The sequence below is a fragment of the Capra hircus genome, chromosome 2 (assembly GCF_001704415.2).
Source record: "Capra hircus breed San Clemente chromosome 2, ASM170441v1, whole genome shotgun sequence".
NCBI classification, from domain to species: Eukaryota; Metazoa; Chordata; class Mammalia; order Artiodactyla; family Bovidae; genus Capra; species Capra hircus.
The window spans coordinates 7121977-7140810 of record NC_030809.1 but is presented as its reverse complement, the minus strand read 5'-3'; the positions used below and the strand labels follow the sequence as shown (position 1 = coordinate 7140810).

Here is an 18834-nt window from a genome sequence, read left to right as displayed (position 1 = left end):
GGGAAATGTCAGGGATCTGAAGCCACCTCCGTACCCCATCCCTGGGCAGGACAGGAACAGCTGTAAATACTTACATGGTTGTTATCACTGCCCATGTTTTTCACACAGTGACTTAAGTAATCCTCCCTACAATCCCACAGGAGGGTGGGGCAATATGATTATCATCCCCATTTTACAGATGAGGGAACAGAGGCCTGGCCTATGGTTGGTCTCACAGCCCGTAAGTGGCAGAGTTTGGCCTTGATTCCAGGTCAGGTCCCAAAGCCCCACACCCTGCCCCCTATTCCATGCTGCCTGTCAGCCACTGGCGAGGAGAGTCCAGCCTGGTGTCAGGGGAGAGGTTACAGCAGACCGGGGAGGTGGTGCCCCGGCTCCTGGGACTCACAGGCCCTTCCTGCCTCCAGACAGAGGAGAAGGTCCGGGAGGCCAAGGAGCTGCGGGAGCTGTGTTCCGGCCGTGGGCCCTGGTTCTGGATCCCTCTGCGCTCGCACGCGGTCTGGGAGCACACCACGGTCCTGCTGACCTGTACCGTGCAGGGTTCGCCTCCACCCCAGGTCACCTGGTAAGCCCCCAGGGTAGGGGAGAAAGGGTCCTTGCCCTGCCTTCAGGCTCCAGGCCTCAGGGATCCCTTGAATGCGACTTCCTTACACCCACAGTTCCCCTCCAGGGGCCCAGTCCCTTCCCCAGAAGATCCTGCTGCTTTAGAAAAGCCACAGATCCACCCCAAACAGGGCAGCAGCTGCTGGGGAAGCTCAGGAGGGCTTATTCTTAGCTGCCTCCCAACCAGGCTGAGGCTAGAGCTCTGGGCCACCCGGGGAGCCGGCACTTGTGAAAATATGATTCTGGTGGTATGAGAAGGCAGCTGCCCCGAGCTGGGCGTCTCCAGGGTTGCAGGAAGATGGCAGAGGCATGCCCAGGGTCAGGGCAGGAGAGGAGGCAGGGAGGGTGGGGGCTCTCAGTGAGAAGGAGCCAAGGACCAGCTTGCTCTCTGCTAATTCTGTGTGTGGTCTCAGCTATGGTTCAGCCTCTCTGATCCTGCCTCAGTTTCCTGGTCTGTGAAATGGGTTGAAGCCCTCCTGTCCAGCTTGCCTGTGGTAAGGATTTAATGCCACGACAATGTGGAAGCCCTCAGAACTTGAAAGCTGCAGGGAAAGCAGGAGGTGCCATTCCTGGGAATGTACTCATAACAGAACCATGGAGTCGAGGCCTTGCTGGCAGAGGGGAGCAGAAGCAGGAGTCTTCTGAAGGGACCTCAGGAGGTGGGCATGGCAGCATCTGGGGTCTCACTTCACCCCAGAGGGAAATGTGTCATTCACACAGCTGAGTTCAGTCTGTCCTGAGCTCCCCAGGGTCTAAGGCCATTGTCAGTATGCTGGGAGACAAGGAAAAAATTTCAACAAATATTTACCAGGAACATAATCTGTCCCAGGCCCTGGCTCGGGCGGTGAGGCACAGAAATGACCCAGACACAATCTCACCTCAAGGAACTCTCAACCCAGAAGAGAAATGTCAACACAATGGAAAATATGTCCAAGGGTGATATTTGAGATAAGAGTGGAGGTGAAGAAGGACAGTAGCTGCCTCCACCTGGAGAATCCAGGAAGGCTTCTCAGACGAGGTGACGTATAAGGCCGATCTCAAGGGTGTACAGACCAGGATTTTGGTAGGAGAGAGAAGATAAGCACATAAATAACTGAGGTCACAAAGGAAAAAGCAACATCTTACACTTGAACCTCCCTTACACTGACCCAGCACTTTTCCTCTCATTTGAGCCTCTGGACCATTCATGAGGTTAGGACTATATCCCCATTTCACAGGTGAGGATATAGAGGCTCAGAGAGGTAGTGTGACTTGTCTAAGGTCACGCAGCTAGTGTGAACCCGAATTCAAATCCAGATCTCTTGCCTCCCAGCCCAGATCTCTACTGGCCAAGAGAGTAGGAAAGTGATCATTACAGTTGTTCTGGGGTTTTGTTTTTCTTTAAAGCACCTATAATGCCTCTGAAGTGGAGAAAGGGAAAGAACTTAGGCCAAGAGCAATAAAGAAAAATGTCCTGAGGGAAGTGTCATTGCTGGTCACTGCCAGATGGCGTTCATTCAAATTCTGTGGGGACCAAGGCAGGCGGTAGGAAGACCTGGGCTAAGTGGCAGTCAGCCTGGCAGCCAAGCCCTGCCCTACCCTGGCACCGAGGCCCGCATCTAAGGCATTCCATGGGAGCCTCTTGGGAGGGAGGCTTGTTTCCACCCCTGCCAGCAAGGTTGCCACAACAGGGAGCTGAGCATTCCTTGCAAGTGGTGGAGGCCAAGGCCAGGCCCACCTCCAACCGGAGGGACTCAGGGGGTCCCCGGGGCTCCAGGCTTTGGGGATCTGGTTTCCTATCATCAGGCACCTCTGGCAAGGCCAGCTCATCCTGGATTGGCCTCCAAAGCTTCACGCAGACCCTGGTAGAGACCCAGCCCAAGTCAACAGGATGATCCTGGCTCCCCAGGCTTCTCAGAAGAGTCCATTCATTCAGCAATCATTGAGCACTTCCTGAATGCAGGGGCAACAAGAGGGCATGTCAGACAAGGTCCAGGCTGGCTGTGTTTACTCTGCGGAAGTGGGTCCTGGCCACAGTTCATGAACATCAGAATCACTCTCCCAGGTCAAGCCTCCTGCAAAAGTAAAGCTGACACCAAAATATGGCAAATTCCCTGGCCGTCCAGTAGTTAGGACTCAGTTCTCTTACTGCCGGGAGTGCAGGTGTGATCTCTGGTCAGGGAACTAAGATCCCCCAAGCCACGCAGTCAAAAAATTTTTTAATTTATAAAAGAGGTTGAGGGTGGCGGGAGGAAAAATACCCACTAGAATATGTAAGGGAAAATACACTTGGATAAATAATAAAAAATCTCACTCTTTTATGTAGGCCTCGCTGAGCCAGGCTCTGGGTTGGGCACCTACCTCAGCTGTCTCATTTAATGCTGTTTTATGATTGGCAGCCATTCAGCCTCATCCACCCAGCCAAGCCTTCAAGGGCCTGAGGGACCAGCAGGAGACTGACGCCCAGAGTGGGGCAAAGAGAGAGCTGAGGTCCCGGGCTGTCCAGGTCATGCCCAGAGCTGCAGCTGCTGCTTTTTCTGGGAAAGGCAGAGGCTGGCCCCGGCTGAGGTGTTTGGAATGTTCCTGACAGCTGGGGGATTGGGGGGGGGGGCTGACCTTGGCCCCCCAGGCATGGGAGAGGTGGAAAGACTGGGCATCCAGATTAGGCACCACCCTCCCCACAGAAGATTTAACTGGGCTCCTTTTAGAAGAGGGCATGGCTTTACGGCCGCCGTAAGATGGGATGTGGGTACAGCACTGTTTGGTTGCCATGGAGACAAACAGGGCATGGGGGGTGGGCAGGTCCAAGGAAGGTGATATACTGAGGCTGGGGCGCCCTCTTTTGGCCAAGGCATCCTCTTTGACCTCAACCACCACTGGGGCTGGTCTTCCCTGGTAGCTCAGCTGGTAAAGAATCCGCCTGCAACGCAGGAGATGCCAGTTCGATTCCTGGGTCGGGAAGATGCCCTGGAGAAGGGATAGGCTACCCACTCCAGTATTATTGGGCTTCCCTGGTTGCTCAAATGGTAAAGAATCCTCCTGCAATGCAGAAGACTCGGGTTCAATCCCTGGGTTGGGAAGATTCCCCCGGAGGAGGGCGTGGCAACCTACTTTTTTTTTCTTGCTTGGAGAATCTCATGGACAGAACCCAGCGGGGTACAGCCCATAGGGTCGCCAAGTGTCAGACATGACTGAAGCAACTGAGCATGCTCACACGCACACCTCTGGGGCCAACTCTTCACACAAAGGCCTCATGGACACAGAGGCCCAGAGAGGGGGAGTGATTTGCCCAAGGTCACACAGCAAACAGTGTCAGGAACCCAGGCCTCCTAACTTTCAGAGACATTCACTCATCAGATCTCCAGAACATACCCCCAGTGGGCTGTGGGCAGAGGCAAAGACACCTGGCTGTCCAGGGCTTGCAGCAGAGGGAAAAACTTCACAGAAAATGAAAGGAAGTATCCAGGGTACAGTGGGGTGGGGCCGTGGTTGGGAATCACCTGGCAAGTTTCAAAATAACTGATGCCCAGATTCTACGCCCAGAAATTCTGATTTCATGGATCCGGGCTAAAGCCTGGGCATGGAGTTTTTTTAATGACTTTAAGAAGATAGATATTTTCCCCCCTTTCATGTAAATGTCTGATGTAGACAGGGCGGGGCTGCATGGCAACTCCACCCCTCAGCTTAGGGACTCAGGCCTGTTGCCATGCACTGCTGGAGACCTCAGGTCTTCCTGGTTCAAGATGGCAGCCGTATTTATGGCCGTATTCTTGCCTCAAGATTGGAAGGAAAGATGATGTGAAAACGGGCAGAGAGTGTTGTCAGAAGCAGCTGCATGACGCTTGGACTTATTTCTGTTGACAAGACTTAGTCACGTGGTCACACCTAGCAGAAGCAGAGACTAGGAAACATGTTAGATCTACTTTAGAATAAGAGGAGAATGGCTGGTGGAGAACAGGGAGAAGTTTATGTTTTAATATTTATTTAATTTATACTTGGCTGCACTGGGTCTTAGTTGCAGCTTTTCTCCAGTTGCAGTGTAAGGGCTTCACTGTTCTGTGGCATGAGGGATCTTAGCTCCCAGCCAGGGATCAAATCCACATCCCCTGCACTGGAAGGCGGATTCTTAACCACTGGGCCACCAGGGAAGTCCCTGCAATGAGCAGATTCTGATGCAAATTCTCAAAGGCTTACATTCAGACTCTGAGCATGGAGATTTTTAAATGAGATGGTTGGATGGCATCACCGACTCAATAGACATGAGTTTGGGTAAACTCCAGGAGTTGGTGATGGACAGGGAGGCCTGGCATGCTGCAGTCCATGGGGTCACAAAGAGTCGGACATGACTGAGTGACTGAACTGAACTGGTGATTTTAACAAGAACTGAGATTAAGAACTGTTGTCCTGGGGGTTGACAAAAAGGAAGGGATGGAGAACTTTCCTTGGTACCCCTTCAGAGAGGAAGGAAAAGCTGGAGACTGGTCCTTCGGGGTACCCCTGGTAAGGGAAGGGGCTGCTGCTTCTGCTAAGTCGCTTCAGTCATGTCCGACCCTGTGCGACCCCATAGATGGCAGCCCACTAGGCTCCTCTGTTCCTGGAATTCTCCAGGCAAGAATACTGGAGTGGGTTGCCATTTCCTTTTCCAATGCATGCAAGTGAAAAGTGAAAGTGAAGTCGCTCAGTCGTGCCCGACTCTTAGCGACCCCATGGACTGCAGCCTACCAGGCTCCTCCATCCATGGGATTTTCCAGGCAAGAGTACCGGAGTGGCGTGCCATTGCCTTCTCTGAAGGGAAGGGGCAGATACCCTTAATTATGGCTCCCTCTTCTCTGCCCTCCAGAAGAGAATAAACACTTGAGCATCCGCAGCCTTCAAACTTTACATATCTTATCCCATTTAATCATCACAACAACACTGCAAGATCAGTGCAATTATTCCCATTTCACAGATGAGAAAAACTGAGGTTTGGAGCTGCCCTGAGTCACACAGATGAATAAGCAGCACAAAACTGAGGTTGGAATCCAGGTCTAAGAGGCTCAGGATCCTTCCCGCTCAGAACCATGTTGCCTCCCACACTCCACTGTGTCTCCACAGGTACAAAAATGACATGAGAATTGATCCCCGCCTCTTTCCTGCCGGCAAGTATCGAATCACCAACAACTATGGACTGCTGACACTGGAGATCAGGAGGTGAGACCGTGAGCCCCAGAGAGGCCCATGGTCCCAAGCCCCAGCACTACCAAGGCCAGAGCAGGTCCAAAACCCTCTTCAGAGCTATGAACCACGTCAGCCTCAAAATAGTGAATGTGGGATGGACCCTTCTTTAACTCCTATAAAGTCAGATTAAATAGGTCTGAAGTGGGGCCCAGGAATTGGTATTTAACAGACACCCCCATGTGATTCCAATGTCTTAGAATACACAGTGAGAAATTTGGACTTGGCTAGCAGCTAGGCATGTGGGGAGAGTTCCTTGCTGGGGCGAGAATACACACACATATACACATGCACACGTGCAAGGGGAAGCAGAAGAGAGAGAGTTGGGTAGGCCTTTCAGGAGGTAGTGAGTCTTAAGCACAGTGTTGAAGGAAGAGACAGCGTGCTTGGAGAAAATGAGCGCAGTATTCCCCAAAGTACGCCCTGTTCGTAGGAACTGCCAGGCGCTGAATTCCTCCAGGCGCCAAGCCCTGTGCTCGCTGCTTTCAATACAGTTGTCAAGGCCCACCCTCATTCTCTCAAGGAAGCATTGTTGCATCCATGTGACAGATGAGAAAACTGAGGCTCTGAAAGATTCAGGCTCTTGCACAACTTGCACAGGGCAGGGCCTGGGACTGAGTCAGTTCTTTCCACCTGGGTTCTTTCCAATACACCAAACCCTGCACCTCAACCCACTGGGGCTCTGGGAGACACGAATATAAACAGGAGGCTCCAGAAGCCAAGTGGGGCCACGTGGACATAAATGCCTGACCCTACAAGGCTCCACAGGGAGGTGCCCTGTGGACCGCACCATCGGGGACAGCACGCAGGGCTGGGGCAGCCTCGGGGAGCAGGTGGAACCGACCTTTGAAACCAGAGGGATCCCTGCTCCGAGCAAGCAGAGGAGGAGCGAGGGCACCAAGGGGCCTCTCTGCTTGCTGATGGGGCCAGATACGCCCTACCGCCATGGTGGCCGTGGGATGGAGCCAGCCCCAGGCTCCACGAGGAACAGGGTTGGCCTGGCTGGTGGTGAGCCCCAGGCCGGGGCTTGAGAACACCTGGGCAACTGGCCCAGGTCTGGCACAGGCTGGCAGTGTGCCCAGGCTTCTCCTGCTCCAGGGTTCTGCCCGGGATATGTTGACAGAGCAGGGAGGCCGTGCCCAAGAGCGGGCTTGTCCCCTTGACGTGGGGCTGAATTCCAGTTGTTCTGTGACTCTGGACCAGTCACTTAGCTCAAATGATATCCTAACAATCGTATTTTCAAAGCGCTTTCACCTTAAGCCGCCGTGTTATGTTTTCCCCATTTTTCAAAGGAGGGCCTGGAGGTGTGGAGAGGGACAGGGACAGCCCAAAGGCACCCAGCTTCTCAGGGGCAGGCCCTGACCTAGAGCCCAAAGTCCTCCCGTAACCACCCCCTTCTCCACCCACCCTGCTCTCGGGACTTGAGTTTTCTGTGGAGCCCAGCAGCCTCAGGGAAACATCTCCCTCCCTCTTTTCAGATGCACCGTTGAGGATGCAGCCACCTACACGGTGAAGGTCAAGAACGCCTACGGCCAGGCTTCCTCCTTTGCCAAAGTCCTTGTCCGCAGTGAGTCCTCCCATGCTCAACAGGCCAGGCAGCCCACAGCAAACCCCGAGTGGGCAGATGAGGACGCGGGTCTGCGCCAGACTCGGGGTCGGCCAGGGGTATTTGTCCTGGGATTGAGTAATCAGAGCAGCCACCCGGACTCCTGCTTCCCCGAGGCCTTCAGAGCAAGTGAGATTCTCCACCCTCAGGCTATACAACCTATATCCCAGTTCAGTGCCTGTTCAAGAGCAGGCCTGTCCCACCAGGTTGGGCTTGGGTCCAGACCCAGCTCAGGACCTCTGGGAAGGCAGCCTGGCCCCCAGCGGTCCTCTGGGGGCAAAGGCCGAGTCCTACCACCTCCCCTGCTGACCCTCACTGCCCTTTTTAGCTTCTGGTGTGTTAGCTCAGGTTCCTCCTGGACATTTATCAGAGCCCAAAGCAGGAGAGACCCTCGAGTCCACCAGACCCCAAACCACAAGCTTCCTCTGATGCTGATGGGCCGTGTGAGCCTGGGCGCCATCTCACTTCTCTGACCTCCCCACCTGCAAACGGGGAGCCCTCCTGCCACCTCAGGTGCTCCCGGGGATTAAATGAGATGGTTTAGGTAGAGGAAATGGCAACCCACTCCAGTGTTCGTGCCTGGAGAATCCCATGGACGGAGGAGCCTGGTGGGCTAGTCCATGGGGTCGCAAAGAGTTGGACACGACTGAGCAACTTCACTCACTTCACTCACTCACTCAGGTAGATCTTGGCTGCCGCAAGCTCTTGGAGAAAGATAATCCTCCTCCCCACCCTATCAGCCCATGGCCCAGGCAGAGTCTAGCCAAGGAGGCCACACCTTTGAGCCTAAGTTCAGTTCAGTCTCTCAGTCATGTCCAACTCTTTGTGACCCCATGGAATGCAGCACTCCAGGCCTCCCTATCCATCACCAACTCCTGGAGTTTATTCAAACCCATGTCCGTTGAGTCGGTGATGCCATCCAACCATCTCATCCTCTGTCGTTCCCTTCTCCTCCCGCCTTCAGTCTTTCCCAGCATCAGGGTCTTTTCAAACGAGTCAGCTCTTCACATCAGGTGGCCAAAGAACTGGAGTTTCAGCTTCAACATCAGTCCTTCCAATGAATATTCAGGACTGATTTCCTTTAGAATGGACTGATAAGCCCAAGGCCTTGACCTAAGGACCCAGAGAGAGAAACTCCATGTATGCAAATTCAAACACACACTCACACACACACACACACACTCACACTCACACACACACACACACACTCACACACATACTGGGTGGCAGGCAGGCTGGAGCTCAGCCCCAACCCCCCAGCTCTCATCATTCCTTGTTAAACTGTCCTTCACAGCCTCTCCACCCCTCTTCCCTGTTCCCCAAATAGCTCTTGGGAGGCAGTTGTCCCCGCTGCCGGGCCAGGCTCTCTGGGTGGAATCTGAGCCGTCCAAAGTCGAGTGCAAGGTCAGGCATCAGGCCCTCAGACCCTGCCTCCCTCTGTCCGCCTCTCCTTTCCATCACCTCCTCTGAATCCCTATCCCTCCCTCCATCAGAGCCTTCCCAGGGACCAGGGTCATGCGGTGGTTTCAGGCTGTTGGGGTGCTCGCTGGGTGATCATGCCTCAGTTTCCCCATCTGTATTAAAGGATAATGATGTCACCAACAGACAAGGCTGCTGTGAGGATTAAATGAGTTAATAAGAGCACGTGGTGCGTGCTATGTGAACAAAAACTGTTCTCACTGTCCCCTGGTGATCCGTGTCCACACCAACTTGGACTTCACCCTGAAGCCTCCAGGAGACTCTCCTGGTGCTGCCCTGAACCTACCAGAAATCCCAGTCTGACCATGCTCCACCCTAGGACTCTGATCCTAGCAGTGGGTGGGTTTTGTCCATGGCGATTCTCCAGGCAAGAGTACTGGAGTGGGTTGTCATGCCCTCCTCCAGGGGATCTCCCCAACCCAAGGATCGAACCCAGGTCTCTCACATTGCAGGTGGATTCTTTAACATCTAAGCCACCAGCAAAGCCCAAGAACACTGGAGTGGGTAGCCTATCCCTTCTCCAGGGGATCTTCCTGACCCAGGAATCGAACCTGGGGTCCCCTGCATTGCAGGTGGATTCTTTACCAGCTGAGCTACCAGGGAAGCCCTTGGGAAGAAAAACACCATTTATTGAGCACCAACTGTATGCCAGGGTCCTGCTAAGGGCTTTGTTCATGGGAACTCAGGTATTCAGAACCCACCCCCACCCCCACCAGGTAGGACTCAGGAAGGTACCAAGGCACAGATAGGCCAGGGAATGTTCTCCAAGCCTTAGAGGGAGGCCCTGCTAGACCAGGAGCTGAACCCACACCCAAAGGCCACGCCCCCAAAGCCCAGTAGGAGTGAGGGTGCTGAGCCTGCTCCAACTCCCATTTGCTCTGGGTTTCAGCTTACCTGGGGAAGGATGCTGGCTTCGATTCGGAGATGTATAAAAGTAAGGAGGCTGGGGAGGGATGGGCTTTCAGGGAGGAGGTGTGTGGGGCCCCTTTAGAATATAACCATCCATTCCCCACAAAGGGATGTCCACGTGGGGATTGCCTATGAACTGTTAATACTTGTGGACTGGCTTCTGGGGGCCCCAAAGCACCCCAGAGCTGCCGCTATCCGCTGGGCTGTCCAGTGGCCAAAGCTGAATGAGAAAAAGGCAAAGCCAAACAGACAAACAGATATTTGCCATTTCAGTTCACCTGGTCCCACCTAAAGAAATCTCTTCTCCACGCTGCAGCCCCCAGCATCAGGCTCTTCTCCTCGTTAAGACCACCTGGAGAACTGTGAATCCTGACCCAGAGGAGTGGGGACACCCCAGAAGGGTCCTCCTCACTCCCATCTAAGCCCCAGGCTAAGCCGACATGGCCTCAGAAAACTGCTGTCCTAAATTTCTGTTCCCACCAGGACTGATGTTTGGCCCCAGCGTGGAGTTCACATCAGTGCTGAAGCCGGTCTTCGCCCGGGAGAAGGAAACCTTCTCCCTGAACTGCCTATTTTCGGAAGATGTGCTGGACGCCGAGCAGAACATCCAGTGGTTCCGAGACGGTGAGGAACCCCGGTCCCGGCCCCCAGCCTGCAGAGGCGGAGATAGACCCCCGGTGGAGAGAGGAACTCAGCTATGCCCCCCCCCCAACCCGTACAAGCCGAGTGATGAGCGGGGTTGAGGCAGAGGGAAGCTGAACAAGCCAGGTGGGCTCAGATCAAATCACCTTGCAAAGGGCCGCTGAGCATTCGCTGTGCCAAGCCCTGCACTGGGTGCCAGGGCAGGGGTAGGCACAGACACGCCATGAAGTCAGGGGGCCCTCCATCCGAGAGAGGGCAGGAAGCCAAAACAGCTGCAGCCTCTGCCGCTCTAGAGCCTCTGGTCGAGAGCCCTTTACGCACACACGACCGCCATCAGCACCCCCGGGCGAGGCCGTATGAAGCAACAGGAACAGAGGCCAAGCGCAGGAGGCGGGTCAGCCTAAGGAGGGTCAGGGCACTTGCCTCGGGCTTTTCAGAGTCCGTTTGTGGGTGCAGGCGAGAACTGCTACTCATGAGCTGGAAGACCTCTGGGGGATCACAGGCCAGGGCTGGGGAAGGCCCAGTCAGCTCAGGCAGGAAGAGACGGACCAGCCAGGGAGGAGACAGACGGCTGGACCTCCTGCCCTACTCCTGACCAAGCCGGCAGCCGAAGGGCTGGGAGTGCAGCACCTCCAGCAGCTTAAGCCTAGGGAGGTGCCCCTAGGGGGGCTAGGGGCAGAGGAGTAGAGAAGCCACGAGCCCCAAGAAACAGCTGTGATAACAGGCCAAGATGTCCCCCAAACCCGTAGATCCTCGGGAACAGAGGTGCTGACAGGGAGGAGGGGCCTTTGTGGGGTCAAGGAGCAGCATGGTGCACAGCAGGACCTCGGGCGAGGCCTGGAGCCCCTGGCCCCTGCCCTGAGTCCCCGGCCCTCTCCCAAAAGTCCCACCTGCCGATCTCCCACCCTCCTCCCCGACCCTGACCCGCCTCACCAACACCCCAACCCTCCATTAAGTCCTCTCCCCCTTTCCTGAGTCCCCATCCCCCAAACAAGCCCCCTCCCTTCCTTGAGCTCACAACCCCCACCCACCAAGCCCTATCTCCTTCCTTGAGCCCCCAGCCTCCCAAAGAGCCTCTGCCTCTCACACCAGGCCCCCACTGCTCTTGTTTCCACTTCCTCAGAGAACTTCCAACTCCTCACCGAGCCAGCAGCCCCCGGACCCTTCCTCAGGTGCTCCCCACCCCCTACCCCCACCCCCACTAAGCCTGCTACAGAGGAGAGTTCATAGACCACCTTGGCAGAGTCTTGAAGGTCACCACCCCCTTCCCCAACTCCCCAGCAGAGCCTCGGTCTCTAGCCCAGCCAACTGCATCTCTGCCTGTGAACCCCAAAGCACCTACAGGTTCCCGGGTGAGCTCCAGATCGCCCAGGAGCTCACCCTGGAACCCCTCTCCCTGCAGGGAGGCTGCTGAGGTCCTCCGGTCGCCGGCAGATCCTCTACTCTGACCGCCAGGCAGTCCTGAAGGTGGCCTGCGCCTACAAGGAGGATGAGGGCCTCTATACGATCCAGGTGCCTTCGCCCTTTGGGCTCCGGGAGCAGAGCGCCTATGTGTTTGTGAGAGGTAAGGGGTGGCTGGGGGAGGGTGCCCAGCCAGAGCCCAGGGACCAAGACTCTGCCTTGACTGACTTGCTGTGGGACATGCGGGCGAGCCCCCAGCTCCTCGGGGCCTCGGTGTCCCTGCTATATAGTGAACGAGGGTGTTGAGGCAGAGTCTTTCTAAGATTGCCCATGACCCTCCAAAGGGACCCAGTCTGAGAGTCTCAGGCTCGGAGGGAGCTGGAGAGGAGGGCTGAGGGTGGGCTGGCATCCTTCTAGGCCTGCTTTGCCGCTTCACCGGCTGGGTGACCTTGGGCGATTGGCTTTTCCTCTAGGAGAGTCAGTATTCCCACCTGCAAAATGGAGAGTTGCTCTGGGACTCAAAGACGAATTGTGCCAGTTGCTCAGGCCGATGGTGTAGAATGGGCCCCTAGTAAACTGGCCCCCCCCCACCCACCCCTAGATGCTGCTGTTTAAAAGAACAGGCTGTCATTCAGGTCTTGATCTTCAAGGTCCACTGCACCCCTGGGGGGCTCGTGAGAAGAGGAATGATGGATGGGAATGGGAGGGGGTTGGTTGCCGAGTGGACATTGACTGGAAGAGCCGCCCCTACTCTCTTCCCGCGTCCCCCGCTGTCCCGGGTTTCAGATGCTGCAGCCGAGAAGCCAGGGGTCCCAGGCTCCCCCTTGAACGTTCGATGCCTGAATGTGAACAGAGACTGCCTCATCCTGACCTGGACCCCGCCCAGCGACACCAGGGGCAACCCCATCACCGGCTACTCCATCGAGCTGTGAGTGGATCTCTTCAGTGGCAGAGCCCACGGGGGGAGATGGTCCTATGAGAACAAGGGCGGGGCCGCAGGAAACAGACCCCATGTCTCTCCTCGGAACAGGGCAGGAGGTAGGTGTGTTACTTAGGGGCAACAGGAGGGTGTCCACCTCTGGAGGCAGCCACTGCCCCTGGACACTTTATGGCACGAGCTGACCCTGGGGCAAACATCAGTGCTTGAAGCCTGAGCACACAAGGCTTCGGTGGCTGCTCGCCTCCCTGAGTGACAGAGACCCAGGAGCCCTGAGCCTGAAGGGAGGGGGCTTCCCAGGAAGGGGAGGGCCCGGATGCGCCGCCTCCTCCACCTGCCAGCTCCAAGACCCTAGCTGGAGGTAAGGCCTAATCCAACCACTAGAATCCTTACGACAATCCCTATCTGAGGGAGTAGGGGATGCTCTAATGCCCCATTCTACAGATGGAGAAACTGAGGTACACTGCCCCATCCAGCCAGTGTGAGGAAAGGCAGTACCCAGAGGGTGTAGAGATCCCAGACTCTGAGGGTCACTCTAGAACACACACCAGCAGAAGAGTGGACAGTCCTCGGGGGAAATGCTAAGTCACCCACGCATGAGCCATGTGACCTTGGGCAAGTCATCTCACTCTTTAAACTCAGAACCCACTGGTAGAATGAAAGTAATCACACCTGATGTCAAGGACCTTCAGGATTAAACAAGATGATGGATGTGATGGGCACAGCATAGCTCCAGCCCACAGGAAAGTTCCATGAAAGGCACTAGCTCTTTTGATTAGCATCCTGGTTGGTGAGAAGGCCTCCTGCGGACCCAAGGCTGGAGCCGGGCTTTTAAATGGAGAGCAGGTGTTTCCCTGGCCGAGACGAGCTGGGCGGACAGCCCAGGGTGGGGGAATGTCCTGGTAGAGGGTCAGACTGGGAGGGTGTGAGTCACGGGCAGGGGCTGAAGCCAGGGCTTCTCTCCCACAGGTGCCAGGGAGAGTCCGAGGAATGGGTGCCATGCCACCAGGCTCCCGGTGGGACCTGTCGGTGCCCAATCCAAGGCCTCATCGAAGGCCAGAGCTACCGGTTCCGGGTGAGAGCCCTCAACAGAGCAGGCAGCAGCGTCCCCTCCAAGGCTTCTGAGCCGGTTGTCATGGGCGACCGCGACGAAGCTCAGAGGAAGACAGGTGGGCACAGAGGCCCTGAGGGACATGCTAGAACGTCTGTCAGGGCACACCAGGAGACAGGAGCACGGGCCCCATTCCCAGCCCTGGTCCAGGAGACGAGACGCAGCCCAGCCCTCAGGAGCCCCTGGTCTCATGGAGGAGACACAGCCTCAGTGCAGTCGCTCAGTCATGCCCGACTCTTTGTGACCCCATGGACTGCAGCACGCCAGGCCTCCCTGTCCATCACCAACTCCCGGAGTTTACCCAAACTCATGTCCATTGAATCGGTGATACCATCCAGCCATCTCATCCTCTGTCGTCCCCTTCTCCTGCCTTCAATCTTTCCCAGCATCAGGGTCTTTTCTAGTGAGTCAGCTCTTCATAACAGGTGGCCAAAGTATTGGCATTTCAGCTTCAGCATCAGTCCTTCCAATGAACACTCAGGACTGATTTCCTTTAGGATGGACTGGCTGGATACCCTTGCAGTCCAAGGGACTCCCAAGAGTCTTCTCCAACACGACAGTCCAAAAGCATCGATTCTTCAGCGCTCAGCTTTCTTTATAGTCCAACTCTCACATCCAAATATGACTACTGGAAAAACCATAGCTTTGACACAGTCTCTGGAACCCCTAGTCTGACGGAGGAGACACGGTGCTGTCCTTAGCAGCCTCTCGCCTGAGGGGGAGGTAGAGCTTGTCTGCTGAAAGAAACACAAATCTTAGCACCAGACGCTAATCTGGGGTGAAACCACAGCACCTTCTTCAGATGCCCTTAACCTGCAGTAGGAAAACTGCCCTGACTTAGAAGCTCCCAGCCTGGAGGGTGGAGGCGGGTAGGCAGCGAGTGGGGGACGCAGCCCTGTCAGCCCCGAGGAGTCACCCCGATGTGGGTGTGCTGTGCCCTCGGAATCCGACCCCATCGCTCTTCCTTTCTGTGCCCCTTTGCCCCCAGCGGGCAGAGCACCTCTGGGGTCTGCGAATGCCACCTGCCCGAGGACACAGAGAGGGGCCGAGAGGTCAGGACCAGGAGCGGGGAAGGAATTAGCCCCCAGAGCAGGGCTGACCCAGCCACACACCCTGCAGCCCTTAGTTCTCCACTAACGGGTTCCATTCTCCACCCTAGAGATCCCCTTTGATATGGGAAAAACCATCACGGTCAGCACAGATGACTTTGACGGTATGTGTGAACCCCCTGACACTTGGCCTCAAGACTCCAGCACCACCCCCCTTGTGATCTGGAAGCTGGGACACAAACTGGCCCGAGGCAGAAGCTGTCTGTGGGCATGGGTCGGGTGGTGAGCGTGGGCGGGGATCCAGCTTGGGGGCCAGGCTCTCGGGTGGGTGACTGCGCCCCTCCTGGGGGATGCAGACATTGGGGAAAGTCTCCAGCAGGACATGGGGAGACCCGGGCTCTGGTTCCGGCCCTGCCCTGCGCAGCCTTTCTGGGTGACTGAAGCAAGTTCCTGCCCCTCTTCTGGGCCTTTATGAAGTGGGGGGCTGAGATGTGGGGTCTCTGAGGGCCCACACATCTCAGCCCCTGGGCAACTCTGATTCCAGACTTTGTGACCATCCCCTCACCCCCGACTAATGTCCATGCCAGCGAGATCCGTGAGGCCTACGTGGTTCTGGGCTGGGAGGAGCCAAGACCCCGAGGCAAAGCCCCGCTGACGTACTTCCTGGAGAAGGTATGGAGACCCCTAGGGCCCCAGCTCCAGGCCAGCCGGAGAAATAGAAACACTGTGGGACCAGGATGTGAGGAGGAGTGGAGGTCCAGGGAGCTGCTGAGAGACCCCAGCAGCATCCCCTGGGGAACCCTAATGAGAAGAGAATTTCCTGTCTGGAAGTCCTGAACATAGCCCTACACTGAGGCAGGGGTTGGATTAAATGACCTTTTCAGATTATCTACAGCTCTGGATGGGATTCGAAGTGTTGAGGGGAAGGGGCTACTGATATTTAGATGGAGGAACTGGAGAGGTCTCCCCGAGAAGGTGAGTTTTGAGTAAAAGCCCAAAGGAAATGGGGCTTCCCTCAAAGCTCAGTCGGTAACGAGTCTGCCTGCAATGCAGGAGACCCGGGTTTGATGCCTGAGTCAGGAAGATCCCCTGGAGAAGGAAATTGCAATCCACTCCAGTATTGTTGCCTGGAAAATCCCATGGACAGAGGAGCCTGGCAGGCTACAGTCTATGGGATCGCAAGAGTCGGACACAACTGAGCCAGCCAGAGATTTTGGGGAGAAGAACATTCCAGAGAAAAAGACCAGCAAGTGCAAAGACCCAGAGGCAGGAGTGGAGCCTGGCACCATCGGGGAGCAGCTGGGGGCCATGGAGCCTGGTGGGCGGACAAAGTGGGACGTGGAAACTGACCAGACAGATGGCAGGAGTCAGACCACAAAGCAGCTTTTACTCCGGGGCTTGGGAGGGTTCTGAGCAGACACTGACGGGATCTGACTTGTGCTGTAAAAGGATTCCTCTGTCTGTCATTTGGAGAAAAGACTGAAGGGAGTTAAAGGTAGAAGAAACAGGCAGACCGGATCAGAGGCTATTGAGATAACTCAGATGGTGAGAGACAATGGTGGCTTTGGATCAAGGTTCTGGAAGGGAGCCTGAGAGAGGTATACCATGGTTGGATTCTGGGTAAATTTTCAAGGTAGAGCCAGCTGGATTTGGGATTTGGGGGTACTTTTGGTTGGTTGTTTTGTTTTGTTTTTTGGCTTCACTGTGCAGCATGTAGGAGCTTAGTCCCCCAATCAGGGATCGAACCTGGGTCCTGGCAGTGAAAGCCCCAAGCCTAACCACTGGACCGCCAGGGAATTCCCCCAACTGAATTCACTGATGGAGTATATTTGAGGGTGAGAAATGAGAGACAGAATCCAGGAAGGCTTCCTGGACTCTGACCTGAGCAGCTGGAAGGATGGGTGCCTTTGACTAGATGTGGGCAGCACTGGGGTGGAGGCAAGTTCAGGGTCAGTTCCACTGAATGTGAGATGCTCGACAGGCATCCAGGTAGAGACATCACGGAGGCAGGTGAATCCAAAGCTCAGATATTGAGGGGCATCCTGGGGTGGGGAGAGAGGTTAATGAGAGCACGTGTGGGAAGTGCTCTCCCACTTAACCAACGCCAAGTTTCTCTCCTTTGTCACAGTCGGTCATAGGTAGTGGCACCTGGGAGGCCATCAACTCAGAAACTCCTGTGAAATCCCCAAGATTCGCCCTTTTGGATCTGGAGAAAGGGAAGTCGTACGTCTTCAGAGTGCGAGCGATAAACCAGTACGGCATGAGCGACCCCTCGGAGCCCAGCGAGCCCATCGCGTTGAGGGGGAAGCCAGGTACCTGGGATGCAGGAGAGGGGCGCAGGCCAGGCCAGGCTGTGAGCACCCAAGCCCCTGGCCCCCGGTGGCTGCAGGGACAGAGCCACGCACATTTCTCTGCTCCTGACCACTCTACCTATCACACAGCTGAGAAGCAACGTGATCACAGGCCTGCAAAGTTTCAGAACATCAAGAATTACAATTCTCTGGGCAAGAGGCTCTTGGAAGTACAGGCATTTTTTTTTCAGATCAACAATTCGTGAGTTGCAGAATCCAGCTGGGTCCAGACAGGAGCTGTCTGTGACCAATGGCCCCTCAGGGCTAAAGGTCTCCAACCAGAGCCTGATCCCCCTCGTGCAGCCAGGATTGGGCCCCCTAGGCAGGCCTCCCGCCCTCTCCTTAGTCCCACCCCCCAGCTCTGCCTCATCAAGTGGGACCCCTCTCAATAGCAGCACTGCATGGACCTGAGCAGGTCATTTCTGAGCTGCACACCTTGATGTCCTCCCCTCCCAAACCTACTGTTCTGAAGGTCTGGTTACCGCCCCTGCCTCTGGCTCTTTCCTGAGCCTCCCAGCGGCAGCTCCACGCTAGTCCTGACTTGCCAGGGTGCCCTCTCTCCTCTGAGGCCTCTGGATTGTGGGGTCTTTCTCTCTTTGATAAGACCAGACAGGTCCCTGGAGCAGCCATCACCAACGAGTCTTTTAAGGAACCAACTGCAGCATTGCCCATCTGAGAAGAGCCTGGTGTGCTGCAAGGCCTGTGTGGGGAAGATTGCCAAGTCCTAGATTTATAGTGCTCAATAATGTAGAAAAAAGATATATATATATAAATGCATATATTCAGGCTTCCCAGGTGGTGCTAATGGTAAAGAACCTGCCTGCCAATGCAAGAGATGTAACAGACGCAGGTTCTATCCCTGGGTTGGGAAGATCCCCTGGAGGAGGTGCATGGCAACCCACTCCAGTATTCTTGCCCAGAGAATCCCCATGGACAGAGGAGCCTTAGCCCACGTGAATGCATGTACATATTCATCATAAGTATAAGTAGGTTGGTGGGCAGATGGAGTTTTTTCTTTCATTCTAATCTGGTTAACAATTAAGCTTGATTCAGGGTCTCAGCCAGTGAGTGGTTTGTGATTGGATGTGGGCAGTCTCTGGACCACAAGGTAGCCTTAGGGCAAGGTTCTGGTACACTTCAGAGAAGGAGAGGAGAGGAAAAGAAGAGAGAGGAGGGGAGGAGAGGAAAAAAAGACAAGGAATTGACTTGTGTTATGAAAGCGAAAGTATTGCCCAAAGTAGGAAAATACAAAAGAAGCAAGAGAGAAAGAGAGAAAGGAAGTGAGGGAGGGAAGGAAGGAGGGAGGGGCAAGAATGCCCCACCCCACAAAATCCCACTGACAGGGTAACCGCTGCGAGCATCCAGGTACCTGGGCTTCTGGTCTTTTGACCACGTGCCTACCAGTGCTTCTTCTTGAAAGTCCGATCAAGCCGTATGTAGAGCTTTGCATTCTACTTTTTAAAATTAACGTTGTATCACAAACACATCCTCAGGTCTTGAAATCCTCCTTGAAATCAAGATTCTAGTGTGTGAGGACGACTCCATACATGGATGCC

The 18834-nt window shown here is 55.3% G+C and overlaps 1 protein-coding gene across 2 annotated transcripts in view; it reads left to right on the top strand.

Moving 5' to 3' along the window:
• Positions 1 to 18834, top strand: part of MYOM3 (myomesin 3) — a 52132-nt gene that overhangs the window by 4390 nt on the left and 28908 nt on the right. For both annotated transcript variants that reach the window (XM_018055793.1, XM_018055803.1), the window contains exons 5-15: positions 405 to 562; positions 5674 to 5769; positions 7272 to 7360; positions 9768 to 9812; positions 10271 to 10411; positions 11832 to 11993; positions 12617 to 12758; positions 13737 to 13936; positions 15038 to 15091; positions 15472 to 15599; positions 17056 to 17239. In XM_018055793.1, the coding sequence (XP_017911282.1) occupies positions 405 to 562; positions 5674 to 5769; positions 7272 to 7360; positions 9768 to 9812; positions 10271 to 10411; positions 11832 to 11993; positions 12617 to 12758; positions 13737 to 13936; positions 15038 to 15091; positions 15472 to 15599; positions 17056 to 17239 (1399 nt within the window). The remainder of the gene's footprint in view (positions 1 to 404; positions 563 to 5673; positions 5770 to 7271; positions 7361 to 9767; positions 9813 to 10270; positions 10412 to 11831; positions 11994 to 12616; positions 12759 to 13736; positions 13937 to 15037; positions 15092 to 15471; positions 15600 to 17055; positions 17240 to 18834) is intronic.